Source organism: Ursus maritimus, unplaced genomic scaffold (genome assembly GCF_017311325.1).
Source record: "Ursus maritimus isolate PB19 unplaced genomic scaffold, ASM1731132v1 scaffold_18, whole genome shotgun sequence".
Classification (NCBI taxonomy): Eukaryota; Metazoa; Chordata; class Mammalia; order Carnivora; family Ursidae; genus Ursus; species Ursus maritimus.
Window position 1 is genome coordinate 24,446,047 of NW_024424230.1, and position 17,167 is coordinate 24,463,213.

Sequence of the window (17,167 nt, forward strand, 5' to 3'; positions counted from 1 at the left end):
TGGCCGACAGTGAGAGGTCCCTGCCCCTTCCCCAGTGGTAGCATAGGGTCCAGGTATAGCCTTCTGCACCCAACATGGTTTCCTGCCCTAAACCCCAGTGTTAGAGGGTTTTTGCTCAGTCCATCCACCAGCAGAAACAGATCTCTGCCTGTGTCTTGGAGGTGAGTTTCCTGCTTCTCATTCAGAGACAGATGGGTTCTGTTTCTGCTTCTCCCCCTACAAGCAGTGGACATTTCCTGGTGCTCTGGGCCAGTAGAGTTTGCTGCCCCAATAGCTTGAGGCTTTTGCTTAGCATGTGAGGGGGGGTCTGGGAAGCAGGGTCAGATAGAGGGCTCTTTCCCATCTCCTTCTCCACACCTCGTCATTCTCATGAGCACCTGGTGAAGACTAGTGGAAAAGAGCTTTCCAGGGAGTGCAAACCCCACTGTATCTGGGGCTCCAGCTTTCTAGACTGACACATTAGACCACACTTTAGCCTTTAAGAATTTATTGAAATCTTATCTGATTTCTTTCTGTCAACTTCCGTGGAGACCATGCCTTCCTCCTGTGCTCTGCTGAAAGCAAGAACGTTATCTGTGCTCCTTCTCTTTTTAGAGGGGCTGGTCCCTCTAGAGAATTCATTTCACTTGATTGCCTTCCAAAATCATTCTCTGATGGTCCTAGGAAGACTTATGATTTATTAAATTATCTGGCTTTTCTCACTGGTAGGATAAGAGAGGCAGTCTTTGCAATCCGAAGCAGAAGCCAGTCCGGGTCACTTAGAGTGCTTCCTCCCATCCCCCAGTGAGCCCATTTATTTTACATTTGGACGGGCTGAGGCCCAGACGGTGACTTGTCCAGTCTATGGCAAAACTGTGACTAGAACCCAATCTAGAGCTTCTCTCCACTGACTTGCAGCACCTCTGTTTTGCCTTTTTCCTTTTTTTTTTTTTTTTAAACTGGGCTGTAGCTCTCCTGTATGTGATTCTTAGCACCACTGACTCTTCTTCCAGAGAAGGAATGAAACAAGGGCACCCAAGGATAGAGATTATTTCCCTTTTGTGCACTAACAATATCAAAGATAGTAAGCCTTGAAATTTAATGCATTCTAGAAGAACCAGTAGGTTCCTTGGTTTAGAGAATGATTATTTTCAAACCTCACCTTCTACATTTTACTCTCAAAGGGTATTTGTTGAGTGTTTTCCCTTCCAAACTAACGGTGACTCCGTTCAAGGTGCTAGGGTGATCTAAAGTAAAATTCTGGATTTTACCGAAGTTCGAGGTCATCCTAAAGCTTTTTCTACATTAATTACATGTTTGGTTACTCTAATAAAATTTGCTTTCTAAATTCAGTATTTTCCACAGTCTTTATGGAAGCTGAGACTTAAGAATAACTTCCACTCAGGTGAAGTGACTTAGCAAAGGTCACACATCTTGTTATTGGCAGAGCTGAGACTGTAATGGGGGGCTCTTCTCTCTGATGAGGGGTGAGGGAGAATGTCAAAGCCATTATCAAAAAAAGGATACATCTTCCTAGAGAGTTATTTTACTTTTCATAGGATGTGACAAAATAGTTCTTTTTATAATAAAACACCAATATATTTTGAAGAAGAATGGAAATGAACACTAATTCTTAAGGCAAAATATCAAATTTTAAAAAACGAAACAGAAAACTCGAGGCTTGGGTGTATGCTCATTCTCTCCCAGTAGGAGGGCCTGGGGAAGTAGGAGAAGGTACTGCCCTGCACCCCACTTTGTGCCCAGTGTGGGTAGCCTGCTAGGGTGATGTGATTGTTGGGAGCTGCAACTGAGTTGGATTCCATCGGAACATTCCTTTTTTGTGAGTTCTATGGCTATTTTCCAAGTATGGAAAAACATGGAAAGTTAGCCAGTGTCCCCTAGCAGCCACCATTCTCTGGCCTTCCTGCCACCAGTAAGCATGTTTTCAATAACAGACTTCCCAGGCTTCTAGTGTAGGCTTGTGGGCCATGTTCAAACCCTGTCCAAGGAATGAAGAAAAAGACCACATCATTTTTACATCCCCCCATAAGAACGGTGGTGCCATAACTCTGCCTTCCCCCTCCCTGCCCCCCTTCGCTTGGCCCCCATATTATTAAGGTTACACATTGTCTCCTCTGGTCACAGGATTTAGTCTTCAGCTGTGGTTTTGCATGTAATATAAAGCTAATTCTTGCTATCAGAAGCTGGATATTTGGGGACAAATCCAGTTCTGTCTAGAAATAACGTGGTCACAAAGCTTTTTAGTATGTGTGCCAGTAAATTAACAGCATAAAGATAACAAGAGTCTATCACCAAATGATTGGCTTTGAAGGCCATTTGCACATTAACTTTAAAAAGAGGCTTGCCTGTGCATTTCCTCCCCCTTCTTCCCCACTTTGGCAAAGTCCCATTAATTTTGTTGAAGGTTTTATTTTCTGCTGAAAATGCAGGAAATTTAGACAACTCTCTTGGAACCCCCCCAAAACTAATACAAACAAGATACATATGCTTCTCTTAAGGAAACTAAAAATAAATGATTTGAAACTATTTAACTGTATAAATTCCCTCTTAAAAGGAAAAGGAAGTTTATATAATGAGGCAACTCTGAGTACTGTTGACAGGGTAAGATACTCCCATAACTGCCAGCTTGTCTGTTAGACATGAAATCACAACTTAGCACAGAACTTGTTTAGTGTTCATTACCAACATGGACAAAAACCATCAGAAGCATCTGAAAGTGGGACCATTTTTTTAGGGTACTTGTTTTAACATTTGAGATTTTCTGTAACAAAATAAGTATGCTTTTTTTTTTTTTTTTTTTTGGAGAAGAAGGTCTGATCTGGGATCCATTTCTGGAATGGAAGCTGTATGTACTTAAAAAAAAAAAAAAGAAAAAAACGTGAATGAAAAAGATGTGATATTCTCCATGTATTTTGCTGTTCCACCAGTGAGCCATCAGATTTTATCTCTGACAAAGCCAATTTTGACACAATACAGAGGAAACATTGTTGGTTTTTAAAACATGTCTTTTTATAAAACCTTATATTATTCCATAAATGTAAGTCACCTTTTCTATACATCTCCTCTAGGGGACCAGTTTTGTAAATTAATGGAAATGGGATCTGGGGCTTATATTTAACACTAAGAAATGTGGTTCTGAGTTCTTCGTAGTTACCGTAATTGAATTAATTTATCAACTTTGAAAGGCATTTATCTTTTTGTTCTTTTTATAATAATGTCTAAGATTAAAATGATTTTTCTTCTTTCAAATACATTGTTTTAAAAAACACTCACATGATACTTATTGTGTGTTACATACTATTTTAAGGGCTTTACAAATGCTACCTCCTTTAATCTTCATGGGAAAAAAATCAAATAGCAACCTTCTCTAAATACCGTTTGATATTCTGACACCCAAATGGTGATGGGATTAGATAACATTTAGGTCTGCTTAAATACTGAGATTTGGACGATTTTGTAATTGTAAAGAAACTCTTAATCAAATTCATGCTACTTTTTCATCTTTTTACAAGTAGTGATTACTACCCAATAATGCTTTTTAGAAATGAAGCATAAAGGATTTCGTTTGCCTGTTGCCATTCATAGTAGATACCTGCCCCAGAATCTGATTCAGTCATAGTAGCAACTTAAAAGATTCAAATAAATTTTAAATGATAATTATTGGGATAGTTTTCCTTGGGAATTAAAATTAACCAGAAGTTTGATAATAGATAATTAGATCTCTTGGCACCTTCATGCTGTGAAGAAGTTCCTGCTGCCCAGAAGAGACCATGTACAGAATCAAAGACCCTGGTCCCCACTCTTTTCCTCACAAGCCAGCACCAACTTGCCAGCCACGCGGGCTGTCATGCCAGGAGATCCTCCAACCTCCAGTTGAGCATCCCCGTGTGAAGCCACAGGGAGCAGACCTACTGGCCCCATCAAGCCTGGCCCAAATTATTAGCAGCACAAATGATCATTGCTCTTCTAAGCTGCTGGCTTGGGAGTAGTTTGTTGCCCAGCAATAGGTGTAACTGATTTACAAGTCACAAAACATGACGGTAGCGTAAATGGAACGTACCAGCAGTAACAAATGTAAGTGAGTCAGACTCACTTAAAATTCAGAAACTTCTCAGGTTAGATCTACAAATTATAAAACCTAAGCCATGTAGTTGCTTTGAACTATATATATTTTCAGTAACACAGAAAGTTTGAAAATTAAAGGCTTGAAGGTTATAGATATACCTGGCAAATGCTTAAAAAAAAAAATGAAGACGGTATAGCAGTATCAGTAAAACATACACTTTAATAAATGAATTGAGAGAAACGTTACATAATGATAAAAATGGTTTTTGAAAGATGGCAATTACGAACCTAGAGTCACTCTGAATATATGAATCGCTTGGGAGAATTGATAAATCCTTTCCCATTTGGGGAAATTTTGACGTAACTATTCAGAAGTGATGACTCTTCCGGACGGTGAATGTTGAACGGAATAATTATACGTGTGGGTGAGAATGAGGGCAAAAGCCTTCCTGCATTGTCAGCGTACATGTATTGTCATTGCTCTTTAAGCAACGATCTAGCAGCATCTATTACAGTACAAATCCAATATTTTCACCAATCCCTGTCCTGGAATCTATAGAAATAGAAGGACAGATCTACCAACATGCTTATTGCACCCTTGCTCATAGAAGTAAGGAAACAGAAATAAATTGGATGCCTGTTAGTAGGAGAAATGTTGTGATACATTTTACATATGCCATAAACCAATAATACATTGCTGCTATTTTGCTTTTGAAATCAGTTTTCTTTTTCTTAAATTTTTTTTAAAGATTTTATTTATTTATTTGACAGAGAGAGCACAAGCAGGGGGAGTGGCAGAGGGAGAGGGAGAAGCAGGGAGCCCCCCGCTGCGGGGCTCAATCCCAGGACCGTGGGATCATGACCCAAGCCAAAGGCAGACACTTAACCGACTGAGCCACCCGGGTGCCCCTGAAATCACTTTTCTTTCAGAATGATTAAAAATAAAAACGTCAGTGAAGCGGCTGCAGTGCCGAGCAAAGGAGGCAGGAAGCCGAGTGGGAGCAGGGGCTGGGTGGGCACCATGGCCGGGATCACGACCGTCGGTCGAGGTGGTGAAGCGCAAGATCCAGGTTCTGCAGCAGCAAGAGGAAGAGGAGGAGCAGCAAGATGACGCAGAGGAGAGGGCCGAGCACCTGCAGTGGGGAGTGGAGGGGGAAAGGCGGGCCAGGAGCAGGCCACCTTGGCCTCCTTGGACCATAGGATCCAGCTGGTTGACGAGGAGCTGGACAGCGCCCAGGAGTGCCTGGCCACGGCCCTGCAAAAGCTGGAGGAAGCAGAGAAAGCCGCTGATGAGAGCGAGAGAGGTACAGAGGTTATTGAGAACCAAGCCTTAAAATGAAGAAAAGATGGAAGAGGCAGATCAGAAGTATGAAGATGTGGCTCGGAAGTTGGTGATTATTGAGGGGGACTCGGAATGCCCAGAGGAATGAGCTGAGCTGGCAGCGTCCCGTTGCCGGGAGATGGATGAGCCGATCAGACTGATGGACCAGAGCCTGAAGTGTCTGAGCGCTGCTGAAGACAAGTTCTCTGAAAAGGAAGACAAAGATGAGGAATCGATAAAGATTCTCGTGGATAAACCCAAGGAGGCAGAGACCTGTGCTGAGTTTGCTGAGAGATCAGTAGCCAAGCTGGAGAAGACAGTTGATGATTTGGAAGATAAGCTGAAAGGCACCAACGCGGAGCCCCTTTGTACACAAAGGAGGCTGGAACGGACTCTGCTTGACCTGAATGAGATGTCGAGCATCCCCATCCCGCCCTGCTGCTGCTTCTCCCTCTGACCCCCCGACTCTGCTCCAGCCTGCCTGGAGCTGGCCTTGAAACCAAGGGCTAAAATCTTTAACTGGAAGGCTGCTTTCTCTTTTTGCCGCCTCTCCTACCCCAACCCCTGTGTCTTTTCTTGCCAAACTGTCTCTGCCTCTCCCTAGAGATTCCAGTTGGGCTTGAGGCCGAGCACCGTTGGGAACAATGTCTAAGGGAATGTGAGCACAATGCAAAGTGTCTTTAAAAGCATGTCGTAATGTACACATTTTGTAATTATCTTTGTTGTTTTTGTTGACGTACCAACCATTTGTAAAACATTCCAAATAATTCCACGGTTCTGAAGCAGCAGTCTAGCCCCTTCCTCACATTTGGAAAGTAACTTTTCAGCCTAATGCATACTGCCCTCCCCACAGAGGAGGGAAAGCGGCAGAGGCCCACCTTACTGAGAGCCAGAGCCCAGAAAGACCTACTCTGGGAAACTCATTGCTCTGTCCAAAGTACCAGCCAAATTAGAGAGATGATTCCAGGAGGGGTTGGCCCAAAAAGTGTGGCTCAGGGTTTCGGCTTTAAGGTATCTTTGAGCAACTTTATTTTTAATTTTTTTTTTTTCCATCAGAAGTGACCAAGGGGTGGTTTGACTCCTCCCCAGCACAGTAATGGCGCCACTCCCTTTGGATCGGCTTGGTGTAATTTCTCATGAGCCGTCTACCATGCGTAATTCTGATCTTTGTGTCTCTGTATTTCGTGTTTTTCCCCTCTGGCTGCCTTCAAAATTTTCTCTTTGTCTTTGGTTTTCAAAGTTTAAGATGATGTGTCTACCTGTGTGTTTTTATTTTGTTTTGTTTCGGGTGGATTTGGGGGATATTCTCCGAACTTCTTGGACCGCTGTTTGATTCTTTCATTATTTTAATGCTCAGCCATTACCTCTTCAAGACTCTGTTAAGTCCACTGTTGAACCCATCTAGGTGTTCTTTACTGCTAACACCATGTATCTTTTAAATTTTAGCATTTACATTTGTCACTTTCTTATAGTTTTCAACTCCACTGAAATTCCCCATCAGTCCAAACATATGTATACTCATAGTAGATTTTGTAAATCATAGTTTGTTTAAATTTCTTGTTTGATATCTTTATTATCTTTGTATCACTCAGTGTGATGCTGCTGATTACTTTGTCTCTTGGATGTGGGTTGTTTTTACTTGTTTTTGTTTGTCTCGTACATTTTGGTTGAATGCGGACGTTATACTTTGTATATGTTGTACAGGCGGAGATCAATTGTGTGGGAGTAAGCATAGCTTTTTATTCGCTGGACCAGATAGTAAATATTTTTTACTTTGCAGGCCATACAGTCTTTGAGGTATACTTCGTCTGTCACTGATAGATTAATTTCTTTCCGTTAATATTTACATGGTATATATCATTTTCCATCCGTTTGTTTTCGACCTAACTATATTTGAAGTGAGTTCTTATAGGTAGCATATGGTTGGGTCTTGTGTTTTTTATCCACTCTGCCAATCTTTAGTTTTAACAATTTAGAACATTTGCAATTAATGTAGTTATTGATAGATATGTTAGAGCTTAAGTCTGCTGTTTTACTATCTGTTTTCTGTTTGTTCCCTCTTTTTCTTATGTCTGTCTTGTTTTTCTGCCTTCTCTATATACTTGAACAGTTTTTTAGAATTCCATGTTGATGTATGTATAGTATTTTTGTGTGGATCTCTGGGTAGATTTGCTCTAAACAGTATCTATGCATGACTTGTCACATTCTAGTATTGTTGACATTTAACAGTTCAAGAGAAAAGTAGAAACCTTTTCTGTCTTTACATCCCTTTGCCCTCCCTGGTTTATAATATAATTGTCTTAGATATTCTCTTATATACATTGCGAACCACATCAATGTTTAATTTTTTACTACAACTTTGAAACATAATTTAGAAAACTCAAGAGGAAAAAGAAAGTTTATTGTATTTACCTGTATTTTTGCTCTTTCCGTTGTTCTTTTTTCCAAGAGATTTGTTGATTGTTTTTGCTGTCTTGTGACTATTTCATGTTTAGATTCCCAAAGACTGTTGACTGAGGAAAAAGAGACAAAACAATAGGCTATTTATCTGTAAATAGAAAGATTGAAATGACAGTGTAGAGAAGTGAGGTCATGTTCTGAATTAGGCACTTTTCTTGGACTTGGTAAGACCCAGCCACCACTTTACACTGTGAAAGTCTAATGATTTAAGGTGATGCCATGATGAGAAGGCGAGGAAGGATCTAGTAAGTGAGAGGCTGAGGAAGCCCCAAATTTCCTTCCAGATGGGCAAGTCTGTAATTTATTATGTTCGGTTCCCAATTATGAGCATCTGAGTTCAAAAGATTTTTACTCATATACTTTAGTAAGTGATAAACCTAATTCTAAAGATTCTTTTTTTTTTTTTTTTAATATTTTATTTATTTATTTAACAGAGAGAGCCAGCGAGAGAGGGAACACAGGCAGGGGGAGTAAGAGAGCAAGAAGCAGGCTCCCAGCGGAGGAGCCTGATGTGGGGCTCGATCCCAGAACTCTGGGATCACGCCCTGAGCTGAAGGCAGACGTTTAACGACTGAGCCACCCAGGCGCCCATAATTCTAAAGATTCTTGACAAAAGTCACCTGGAAGAGTTCTTTTGCATTATCTTTTCAATGTTATAATTTTTTTAAGATATTTATTTATTTATTTATTTATTTATTTATTTATCAGAGAGAGAGAGCACAGACAGGAAGAGTGGCAGGCAGAGGGAGAAGCAGGCTCTCCTGTTGAGCAGGGAGCCCGTGCGAGACTCGATCCCAGGACCCTGGGATCATGACCTGAGCTGAAGGCAGACGGTTAATCCACTGAACCACCCAGGCGCCCCAAATGTTATAATTTTAAAGCAGTTACTCTTGTTCTGATTAATTCTGTGTTAAAGAGAAAAACACTGTGGTGTGTGGCTTTTTTTTCTTTATTAGGCACAAGACCTGAATGTCATCGAAGAAGTGATTCGAATGATGTTAGAGATCATCAATTCCTGCCTGACAAATTCTCTTCACCACAATCCAAACTTGGTATACGCACTGCTTTACAAACGCGATCTCTTTGAACAGTTTCGAACTCACCCTTCGTTTCAGGATATAATGCAAAATATTGATCTGGTAAGTGTAAATGGAGACGTTACGATTCTTTTTTAAGTATCAAAGCAGCAAAAGTTCAACAAACCTTGACAAAAAACTATGAAAGTTAAAATCCCTACTTTGAACATAAAGTATATTTGTAGTCTGTTCTGCCATGAGAATTATATTCTCTCTGTGTGTGTATCCTTTGCCAGTTTTTCTGTTGTTTATCTTCATGCAGATGCTTGATGTGTTCTGGATTCTAGGCAGATTTCTTGATTACGTGTTACATCCAGTCACAAAGACAGCTATAGACTTTCAGGCATAACTCTGAAACGCTTCTCAAAATGGTCAAGCAGAGCCGAAGAAGTTTGCGTTTCCATCCTTTTCTCGGAGCTCTGCTTCCTGCTTCCTGCTGCAGCCGTGTTGTGCTCTGTTCTCCTGCCCAGCTGCAGCATCTTCTTGGGGATTTCCTTCACTTGGCTCCTTTGGTTGACATTGGCTTCTGTGTCTTCCTCTTTCTTAGTTTCCTGCTTCACGTTGGCGGGAGCATAGACTGCGTAGTGGCTTTCTGGGAAAAGGGTATGAGTGAGGTATATTTCATTTTAATTTTCAATTTATAGATAAAGAAACCAGCTTAGAAAGATTCTTACTTGCTCACAGTCACACATTCAGAAAGTCATAGAGCCAGGACTCAGACCAGGCAGTTCGATGAGAAAGCCCATGCCCCTGTTTGTAATCATCAAGCATAACTACTGTACCCTTCACTAAATGTTCCCACAGTTTCTCACTCACTGCCTGAAAACATCGAGCCATATCCACAAACCTGGAGACTTCACTGTTCACTTTCTCTCTCAAGATCACTTCTGATGTCAAATCAGTCTTTATTCCACCAGTGATAGAACTGAGAATCCTTCTTAGTAACAAGGCGATTAACAGTTGACGTCCTTAAAAATATCTCGGAAAGACCATATTCGTTTTGGAAAAGACACACGAGAACCATGAAAACTTAGTCTCCTTTGAAAGAAGTGAAGATCAGGGCGAAGGTGAGGAAACACAAGGGACCCCACTGTGTCACACGGTACATGACCATATGGAGGTGGAAGCAGGGTGTTAGTTGGACTTACACCCAGTGCTCAGTTGCCTTTGGCTGGCAGAAGAACGGGCCACTTACACTTCCCTGTGTTCAGGGAAGAGGGCGTCTATGGTAAACATTTGGCCATATGCTGTTATGTGCTTCTTAAAACTAGACAAATAAATGCCTGAATGTTGTTGAGCACCTGCTAAGTGCTAGGAATGAGGCTAAGTACTTCCGTATACATCTCTTTTTTCTTCTCCCTCCCCCCTTTTTTTTAAACACATTCTTCTTAAACCAATAAACAGTAAACTAGGTATGATTATCCTGCTTGATGGATAAGAAAACCAAGATGTTGAGAGATAGTTTCTCAGGTGATTTTCACACAAATCCCAGCCTAAGAATCATTGTCTTAATGATGATTATATATTTGCACGGGTCTTGATTGCGGGTAATTTGCATATACAGTGTCTCATGTGACCCTTAAGCCATCCCTGTGAGTGAGGCAAAGCAGGGCTCGAGGGGAAAAGTGGTTGGCCCAGGGTCACTTAGCCAGTCAGTCACTCAGCCAGGCCTTGAAGCCAGGTCTTCAGATTAGAAACTCCACGCTTTCAGGGTCCACTTGGATAAACCTAGAGTAAGATTTCGAATGAGCACGCTTTCTGACAACTCTTTGTTGAATACTGCCATCCAAAATAGTGCAGGCACAATGGAAGTTCATTCAAAAAGCATTTTAAACTCTTTTGCATATTTTGAAAAGAATGCCATGATAGAGATATAAATAAAATCTCTACTTTTTGCTTCTTTCAGCACTTTGCCTTCCCCTTCCCTGCCCTAAATGCCCCTGAAATTTGGCTCAAACAAGCCTTTGCTATATCTTTTTTCATAGAGTTAACCTTGAAAAGTATTGGCAAAGGAGACTATGAATTACTGTTATTTTTAGCTGACAGGGAGTTCAGAGTTGATATTTTTCATTAAGACATTCAGCAGTGTTGAATATCTGAGACAGGAGGGACTAACCTCGGAGCACTTTTAACTTCTGCGGATCCTTCCAACGTGTTTTCCAAATGACCAGATTTCTGTTAGCTGCTGCTGTATATCCTCCCCTCGAACGCACAGGTGATATGATCTGGCTGAATTAAGTAACAGGACAATAGAATTATAACGCCAGCTGGGAGAAGCTGTGAAAGGAATTTCATGGCTAACTATAAGGGAAGAGCAGGGGCAATGAACAGCAACAGTTGTGTAGTGTGTTGAAGGCAAGAAGGGTTTTTATCTCTGGACGGTATAAAAGTCATTTTAGATTTTGTGTATTTCCAAACCCAGCCATCCTTACTGAGCTCCAGACTCGTGTGTTCAGTTGCCTACCCGACAATCCCACAAATGTTGAAGAAGGTTAAATCAGAATTCTTTGTTTTCTTCAAAAAATCAAACACAAAATAAATCAGCTCTTTCTTCTGCCGTCTTCCTTTGTCTCAGTAAATGACATCAATATCTACTGAATTTCTTAAGCCAAAAAAAAAAGAAGAGGAATAATGAGTGCTGGTCGGAATAGGGGTGGGAAATTGCAAGTCCAAAGAGCACAGTCAGGGACGCCTCTCTGAGAAGTTGCATCTGAGCCAAGACTTGAAGGAGGTAGAGAGTGAGCCATGCAGATATCTAGGGTCAGAGTGTTCCAGGCAAAGAGAACATAGGGGTGGGATGGGGGTGTGTCTGTGTCTCCCTTGGGAGCGATAGGTAAACCTGCTTACAGACCATTATAAAAGATTTGGGTTCCCTAAGCTCAGAGTTCTCTTCCTATAATATAACCCACTACATGTGAGGGAGTCATCCATCCCTCATCGAACCACCTTTGTGCAAATTGGGGCTTGGGGAACCCATAAAAAAATGCTAATGTTCTGGTCACTGCTGGTAACAGCTGTCCTTCATCACTGACCCAGAAATCTCCATATATCCTTCCAGGATCCACAAAACAGTGACTGACTTGTTAACTTGCAGATAGGGCAAAATTCTCCAGTGCTTGACAATGTGAAATGGTATAATATTATTTGAAGGTAGGCTGATAATTGCAAGATGAATATTATAAACTCTAGGCCAACCACAAAAAAAGAAAAGAGAGAGAGAGAGGGAACTGGTATGCCAAAGATGGAGATAAAATAGAATTATAAATTATATTTAATCCAAAGGCAGGTGGGAAAAGCAGACTAAATAATAGCCCAAAGAGAAATGACAAGCAGTGTGGGAGATTTAAATCCAGTCATGTCAACAATCACATTAATGCCTCAATTAAAAGAGACTTTCAGAGTGGATAAAAGGTAAAATCTATGTGCTGTCTATAAGAAACTCACTGTGAATAGAAAGAATTAGGTAAGTTAAAAGTCAAAGGCTGAAGTTTTATCACGCAAGCCCTAATTAAAAGAAAGCTGGAGTGACTATATTATCAGCAAAGTAGACTTCATTAAAAGAAGCATTACCAGAGATAAAGAGGGACACCATGTAATGATAAAAGGGTCAATTTAGCAAGGGAACATAACAACGTCAGATGTGGATCCATCTAACAACAGAGCTTTCAAAATATGCGAAGCAAAAACCGATAGAATTGCAAGAAGAGATTGGCAAATCCTTAATTATAATTGGAGAAGTCCTCACTTCTTTCTCAGTAACTGATACAATAAATAGAAAATTACTAACGATATAGAAGACCCAAACAATACTGCCAACTTGATTTAATTGGCATTTATAAAACTTTGCACCCATCATCATCAGTGTACATGGAACAGTCCCTGAGGTAGACCATACACAGGACCATAAAATAAACCTTAACAAATTTAAAAGACTTAAAATCATAATAGAGTATGTTGTTTGACCACAATGAAATTAAGCTAGTAAGAAAGTAAGAAAGGTATCTGGAAAATACCCCCAAATATGTGGAAAGTAAGCAGTACACCTGTGTATCAGAGAGGAGGCCAAAGGCAAAGAGAACATATTTTAAAGTTAGCAGAAAAGAAACTGTAATATATCAGAATTCGTGGGATACAGCTAAAGGACAATTTATAGTATTAAATGCTTCTATTCGAAAAGAAGAATATCTTTTAAAAGAAATCTTAAATAAATAAGATTGCACATTAAGAAACTAGAAAGAGTAAATTTAACCCAAAGTAAGAAAAAGGTAGGAAATAATAAAAAAATAAGAACAAAAAAGTCAATGAAATTAAAAAGGAAGAAAAGAAAATCATTGATACCAAAAGCTTGTTATTTGGGAGGGAAAAAAACCTACCACTATAAAACTGATAAATCTGTAACCAAACCAATCCAAGAAGAAGAAAGAAAACACAGATTACCCATATCAGGAATGATAGCAGGAACATTGAAAGGCTAATAAGGTAGTATTATAAATAAGTTTCTGGCAATAAATTTGATGACTTGGATGAAATGGACAGATTCCTTAAAAGGCACAAACTTTCAGAGCTTACTCATGAAGAAATAGATAATCTGAATAGTTCTATATCTTTAAAAGATACCAAATTAGTACTTAAAAATTTTCCAACAAAGAAAACTCCAGGCCTGGGGCGCCTGGGTGGCACAGCGGTTAAGCGTCTGCCTTCGGCTCAGGGCGTGATCCCAGCGTTACGGGATCGAGCCCCACATCAGGCTCCTCCGCTATGAGCCTGCTTCTTCCTCTCCCACTCCCCCTGCTTGTGTTCCCTCTCTCGCTGGCTGTTTCTATCTCTGTCAAATAAATAAAATCTTTAAAAAGAAAAAAAGAAAGAAAACTCCAGGCCTGGATGTCTTCACCCTTGAATTCTACCAAATTTTTAAGAAAGAAATATTACATGGAACACTACGTCAAAGACGAATGATGTACTGTATGGTGACTAACATAACATGATAAAAAAATTTTTTTAAAGAAATATTACTATTCCAGTACAAACTCCTCCAGATAATACAAGAAGAGGACATACTTCCCAACTTATTTTATGAGGACATTATTACTCTAATGCCACTCCTAGACAAAGACCTTACAAGAAAAGAAAATTATAAGTCAATATCACTCATAGACACAGACACAAAAAAATCCTCAACAAACTACTAGCAAATCAAGTCTAGCAATGTATCAGAAGAATAATGCAGCGTGCTCAGTTATCATATATCTCAGGAATTCAAGGCTAATGTAATGCACAACATTAAAATACTAAAGAATTAAAACCATACGATCATCTCAGTGCGTGCAGAAAAAACGTGTCAAAATTCAGCATTCTTTCATGATAAAAGAAAACTTTGCAAACTATGAAAACTTCCTCAACGTACTGTTTAAATTTTCTGGAAATAATAAAATATTTTGAAAGAGGAAAGTTATACGTATTCACCAAGTAAAAACAGAAGAGTTTTAAATTGACCCTCATTATGTATTAAACTGATAATGATCATGTTGGTTTTAACCAGCAGACTTTCCCGGAATTTACTTTCAGTCGATCACACTTGCTGCTTCTGTCTGGTTTGATTTTTCCTTAAGTTTCACATGTATTATAATTGTTTCCTATGTGATAGGTAGGGCAACTTTTTCATTTTATAAATGAAGATACTGAGATATACCTATCTCATGATAATGACAGAAGCTGACATTTCATGAGCCCTTACTGTGTGCCAGGCATTGTTCTTTGTAGTTCGAAGGTGTTAACTTATTTAATTCTAACAGGCCCCCTCCACGAGGCAGGCATTCTGTCTTTGCTCACTTATAGATCAGGAAACCAAGGCACCAGCAAGTTAAATAACCTGTCTACGTTTATAAGCAGAGCTGGGAATTAAACTCAAGCTTCTGACACCTGGTAGGCGCTCTGAGCCACTGCATGACTTTGCATATGGTAGCTCGTAAGTATCAGAGGCAGGACCCAGACTACACCTTCTGACTTTGAGCACTTCACAGTCTACACTACCGTGATGTCTAATCTGTTCGATTATGCCTGTTTAATCTGCTTCTTGTCCTCCAATTACATTGCGTCTTTCTTGAAAATACCTATTTTCTTTGTAAATCTTCTGGAGATCTCTCCCACTGAATAGGTTGTTAACACATGTATTGATTAAGACACAAAAACTTGAGGAAAAACCAAAGATCAATGAGAAAACATGTGTATTTTACTTTTCAAAACATGTTTATTGTCTTTTATAAAAGAAAAGAAATGGCTTAGCTCTCTACTTTTACCTCTTGGAAGAGTGGCTGTTTAGCAAGCAAGAATGCCTCTCTGATACAAAACCTCATCTACCCTACAAAAGCTGCTCGTTTCTTTTTTTTTCTTTCTTTCTTTCTTTCTTTTTTTTTTTTTTTTTTAGCTTCTCATTTCTATAAATCTGTGTTCTAGTGATCACTCACTGGTTTCATAATAAGTAGTTAAATGTGATTTTGACATTACTCAAAGGGTGCAGCTGATTAATCAGAACATGACCTTGGATAATTATGTTCACAACTAATAGCATAATTGAAGGTAATGTGCTGTACTTAGATTTCAGGAATTGTGGCCAAATATGGTGGGTGGAGGGAAGCTGTGTAACACCCACGGAGAAGAACCTTCCTCTGAAAGGTTGCCTTTGAATTGCACTAATATATCATTCATTCCCATTTCGCTAAAGGTTTCACTCTAAATTTTTTCTGTTATTGACTGTATCTTCTGCAAACATTTTCAGAGGGGAAAAGATTCATCAGTCTTAACCATTTTAATGGTTCCTATGAAAGTTGATAAAAAGCCACCTACCTGTTAAAATCATCATTACTAAATGTGCTGTTGTCTGCAAAATTCGAACTAGGTGATAGGAAATACAAGTTGTATCTTTGAATAAATTGTTTCACATTCTTTATCAGCTCTTTGGATTATGATGAGAATGAATTACTAGAGGAATACATGGTCCGTAGTAAACATGCAGTAGATGTCCGTTCCCTTTGTTTTTGATGCATACATTTACTTCTCTTCTGGAAGTTGGTAGTCGTTATTATCTTTTAAAGTAGCGTGCGTTCAAATGAAAGAACAGAATATCAGCTTAGATGCCCTTCAACAGTGACTGGATTAAGAAATTGTGGTCCATATATACAATGGAATATTACTCAGCTATCAAAAAGAACGAGTTCTCAACATTTGCTGCAACATGGACGGCACTGGAGGAGATAATGCTAAGTTTTCACTTAAGTCAAGCAGAGAAAGACAATTATAAGATTTCTCTCATCTATGGAACATAAGAACTAGGAAGATCGGTAGGGAAAGAAAGGGATAAAGAAAGGGGGGGTAATCAGAAGGGGGAATGAAGCATGAGAGACTATGGACTATGAGAAACAAACTGAGGGCTTCAGAGGGGAGGGGGGTGGGGGAATGGGATAGGCCGGTGATGGGTAGTAAGGAGGGCACGTATTGCATGGTGCACTGGGTATTATACGCAACTAATGAATCATTGAACTTTACATCAAAAACCAGGGGTGTACTGTATGGTGACTAACATAACATAAAAAAAAAAAAAGAATATCAGCTTAGGACATACAAATGAGAGCCAGTTTGAAAAAAGGAAGTTACTTAGAAAGTGAGTCTCCTGCCTATACTCCACAGCTGTCCTGGTGGGAAGGCGATTTCCTTGAGGCTTAGAGGCAAGTCTGTGTAGACCACAGACTGAACTGAAGTAGATTCCCATTGCATGACTTCGTTCTTTGTTGATCTGACGTGTCTGTACGCTCTCACGTTGGTCTGAAGTATCTTTGTTCGAATGCTGTGCAAGCTGCTTAGCTTCGAGTACACACATTTTGTTGTCTCCATCAGCAGTCTCCAAAGTGGGTGGGTCCACATACCCCAGAGGTTGCGCCCACAGTCCGTAGAAGCATGGGAAGAGAGTATCAGAGCTTTTCTTTCTTCGCCTAAAAATAAACAGGTCGAGTTTTCCTAATTTTTAGTATTGGCACGGACAACCTGCCAGGCTTTAGCTGTGCCCGCTGCGGTACTCTAGGTATCCGGAGGAGGAGAGGGGAGTTCTCGAAATTGGAAGGCTTGGCTGACACTCTCACCTTTCATTCACTTATAGGTCCTTGTAATGTATATTATTCACTGTTATAATATCTAGATTTAAGTAAGTAAACCCTCTAAAATGGAGGATTGGTATGGTTCCTGCAAAAGAACC

General features: G+C 39.9%; 1 protein-coding gene and 1 pseudogene across 1 annotated transcript in view; both read left to right on the top strand.

The window, feature by feature from the left end:
- Positions 1-17,167, top strand: part of DYM (dymeclin) — a 322,063-nt gene that overhangs the window by 254,184 nt on the left and 50,712 nt on the right. Inside the window, exon 15 of the mRNA XM_040632527.1 lies at positions 8,803-8,985. Coding sequence (XP_040488461.1) covers positions 8,803-8,985 — 183 coding nt within the window. The remainder of the gene's footprint in view (positions 1-8,802; positions 8,986-17,167) is intronic.
- LOC103664053 lies at positions 5,087-5,993 on the top strand (annotated as a pseudogene).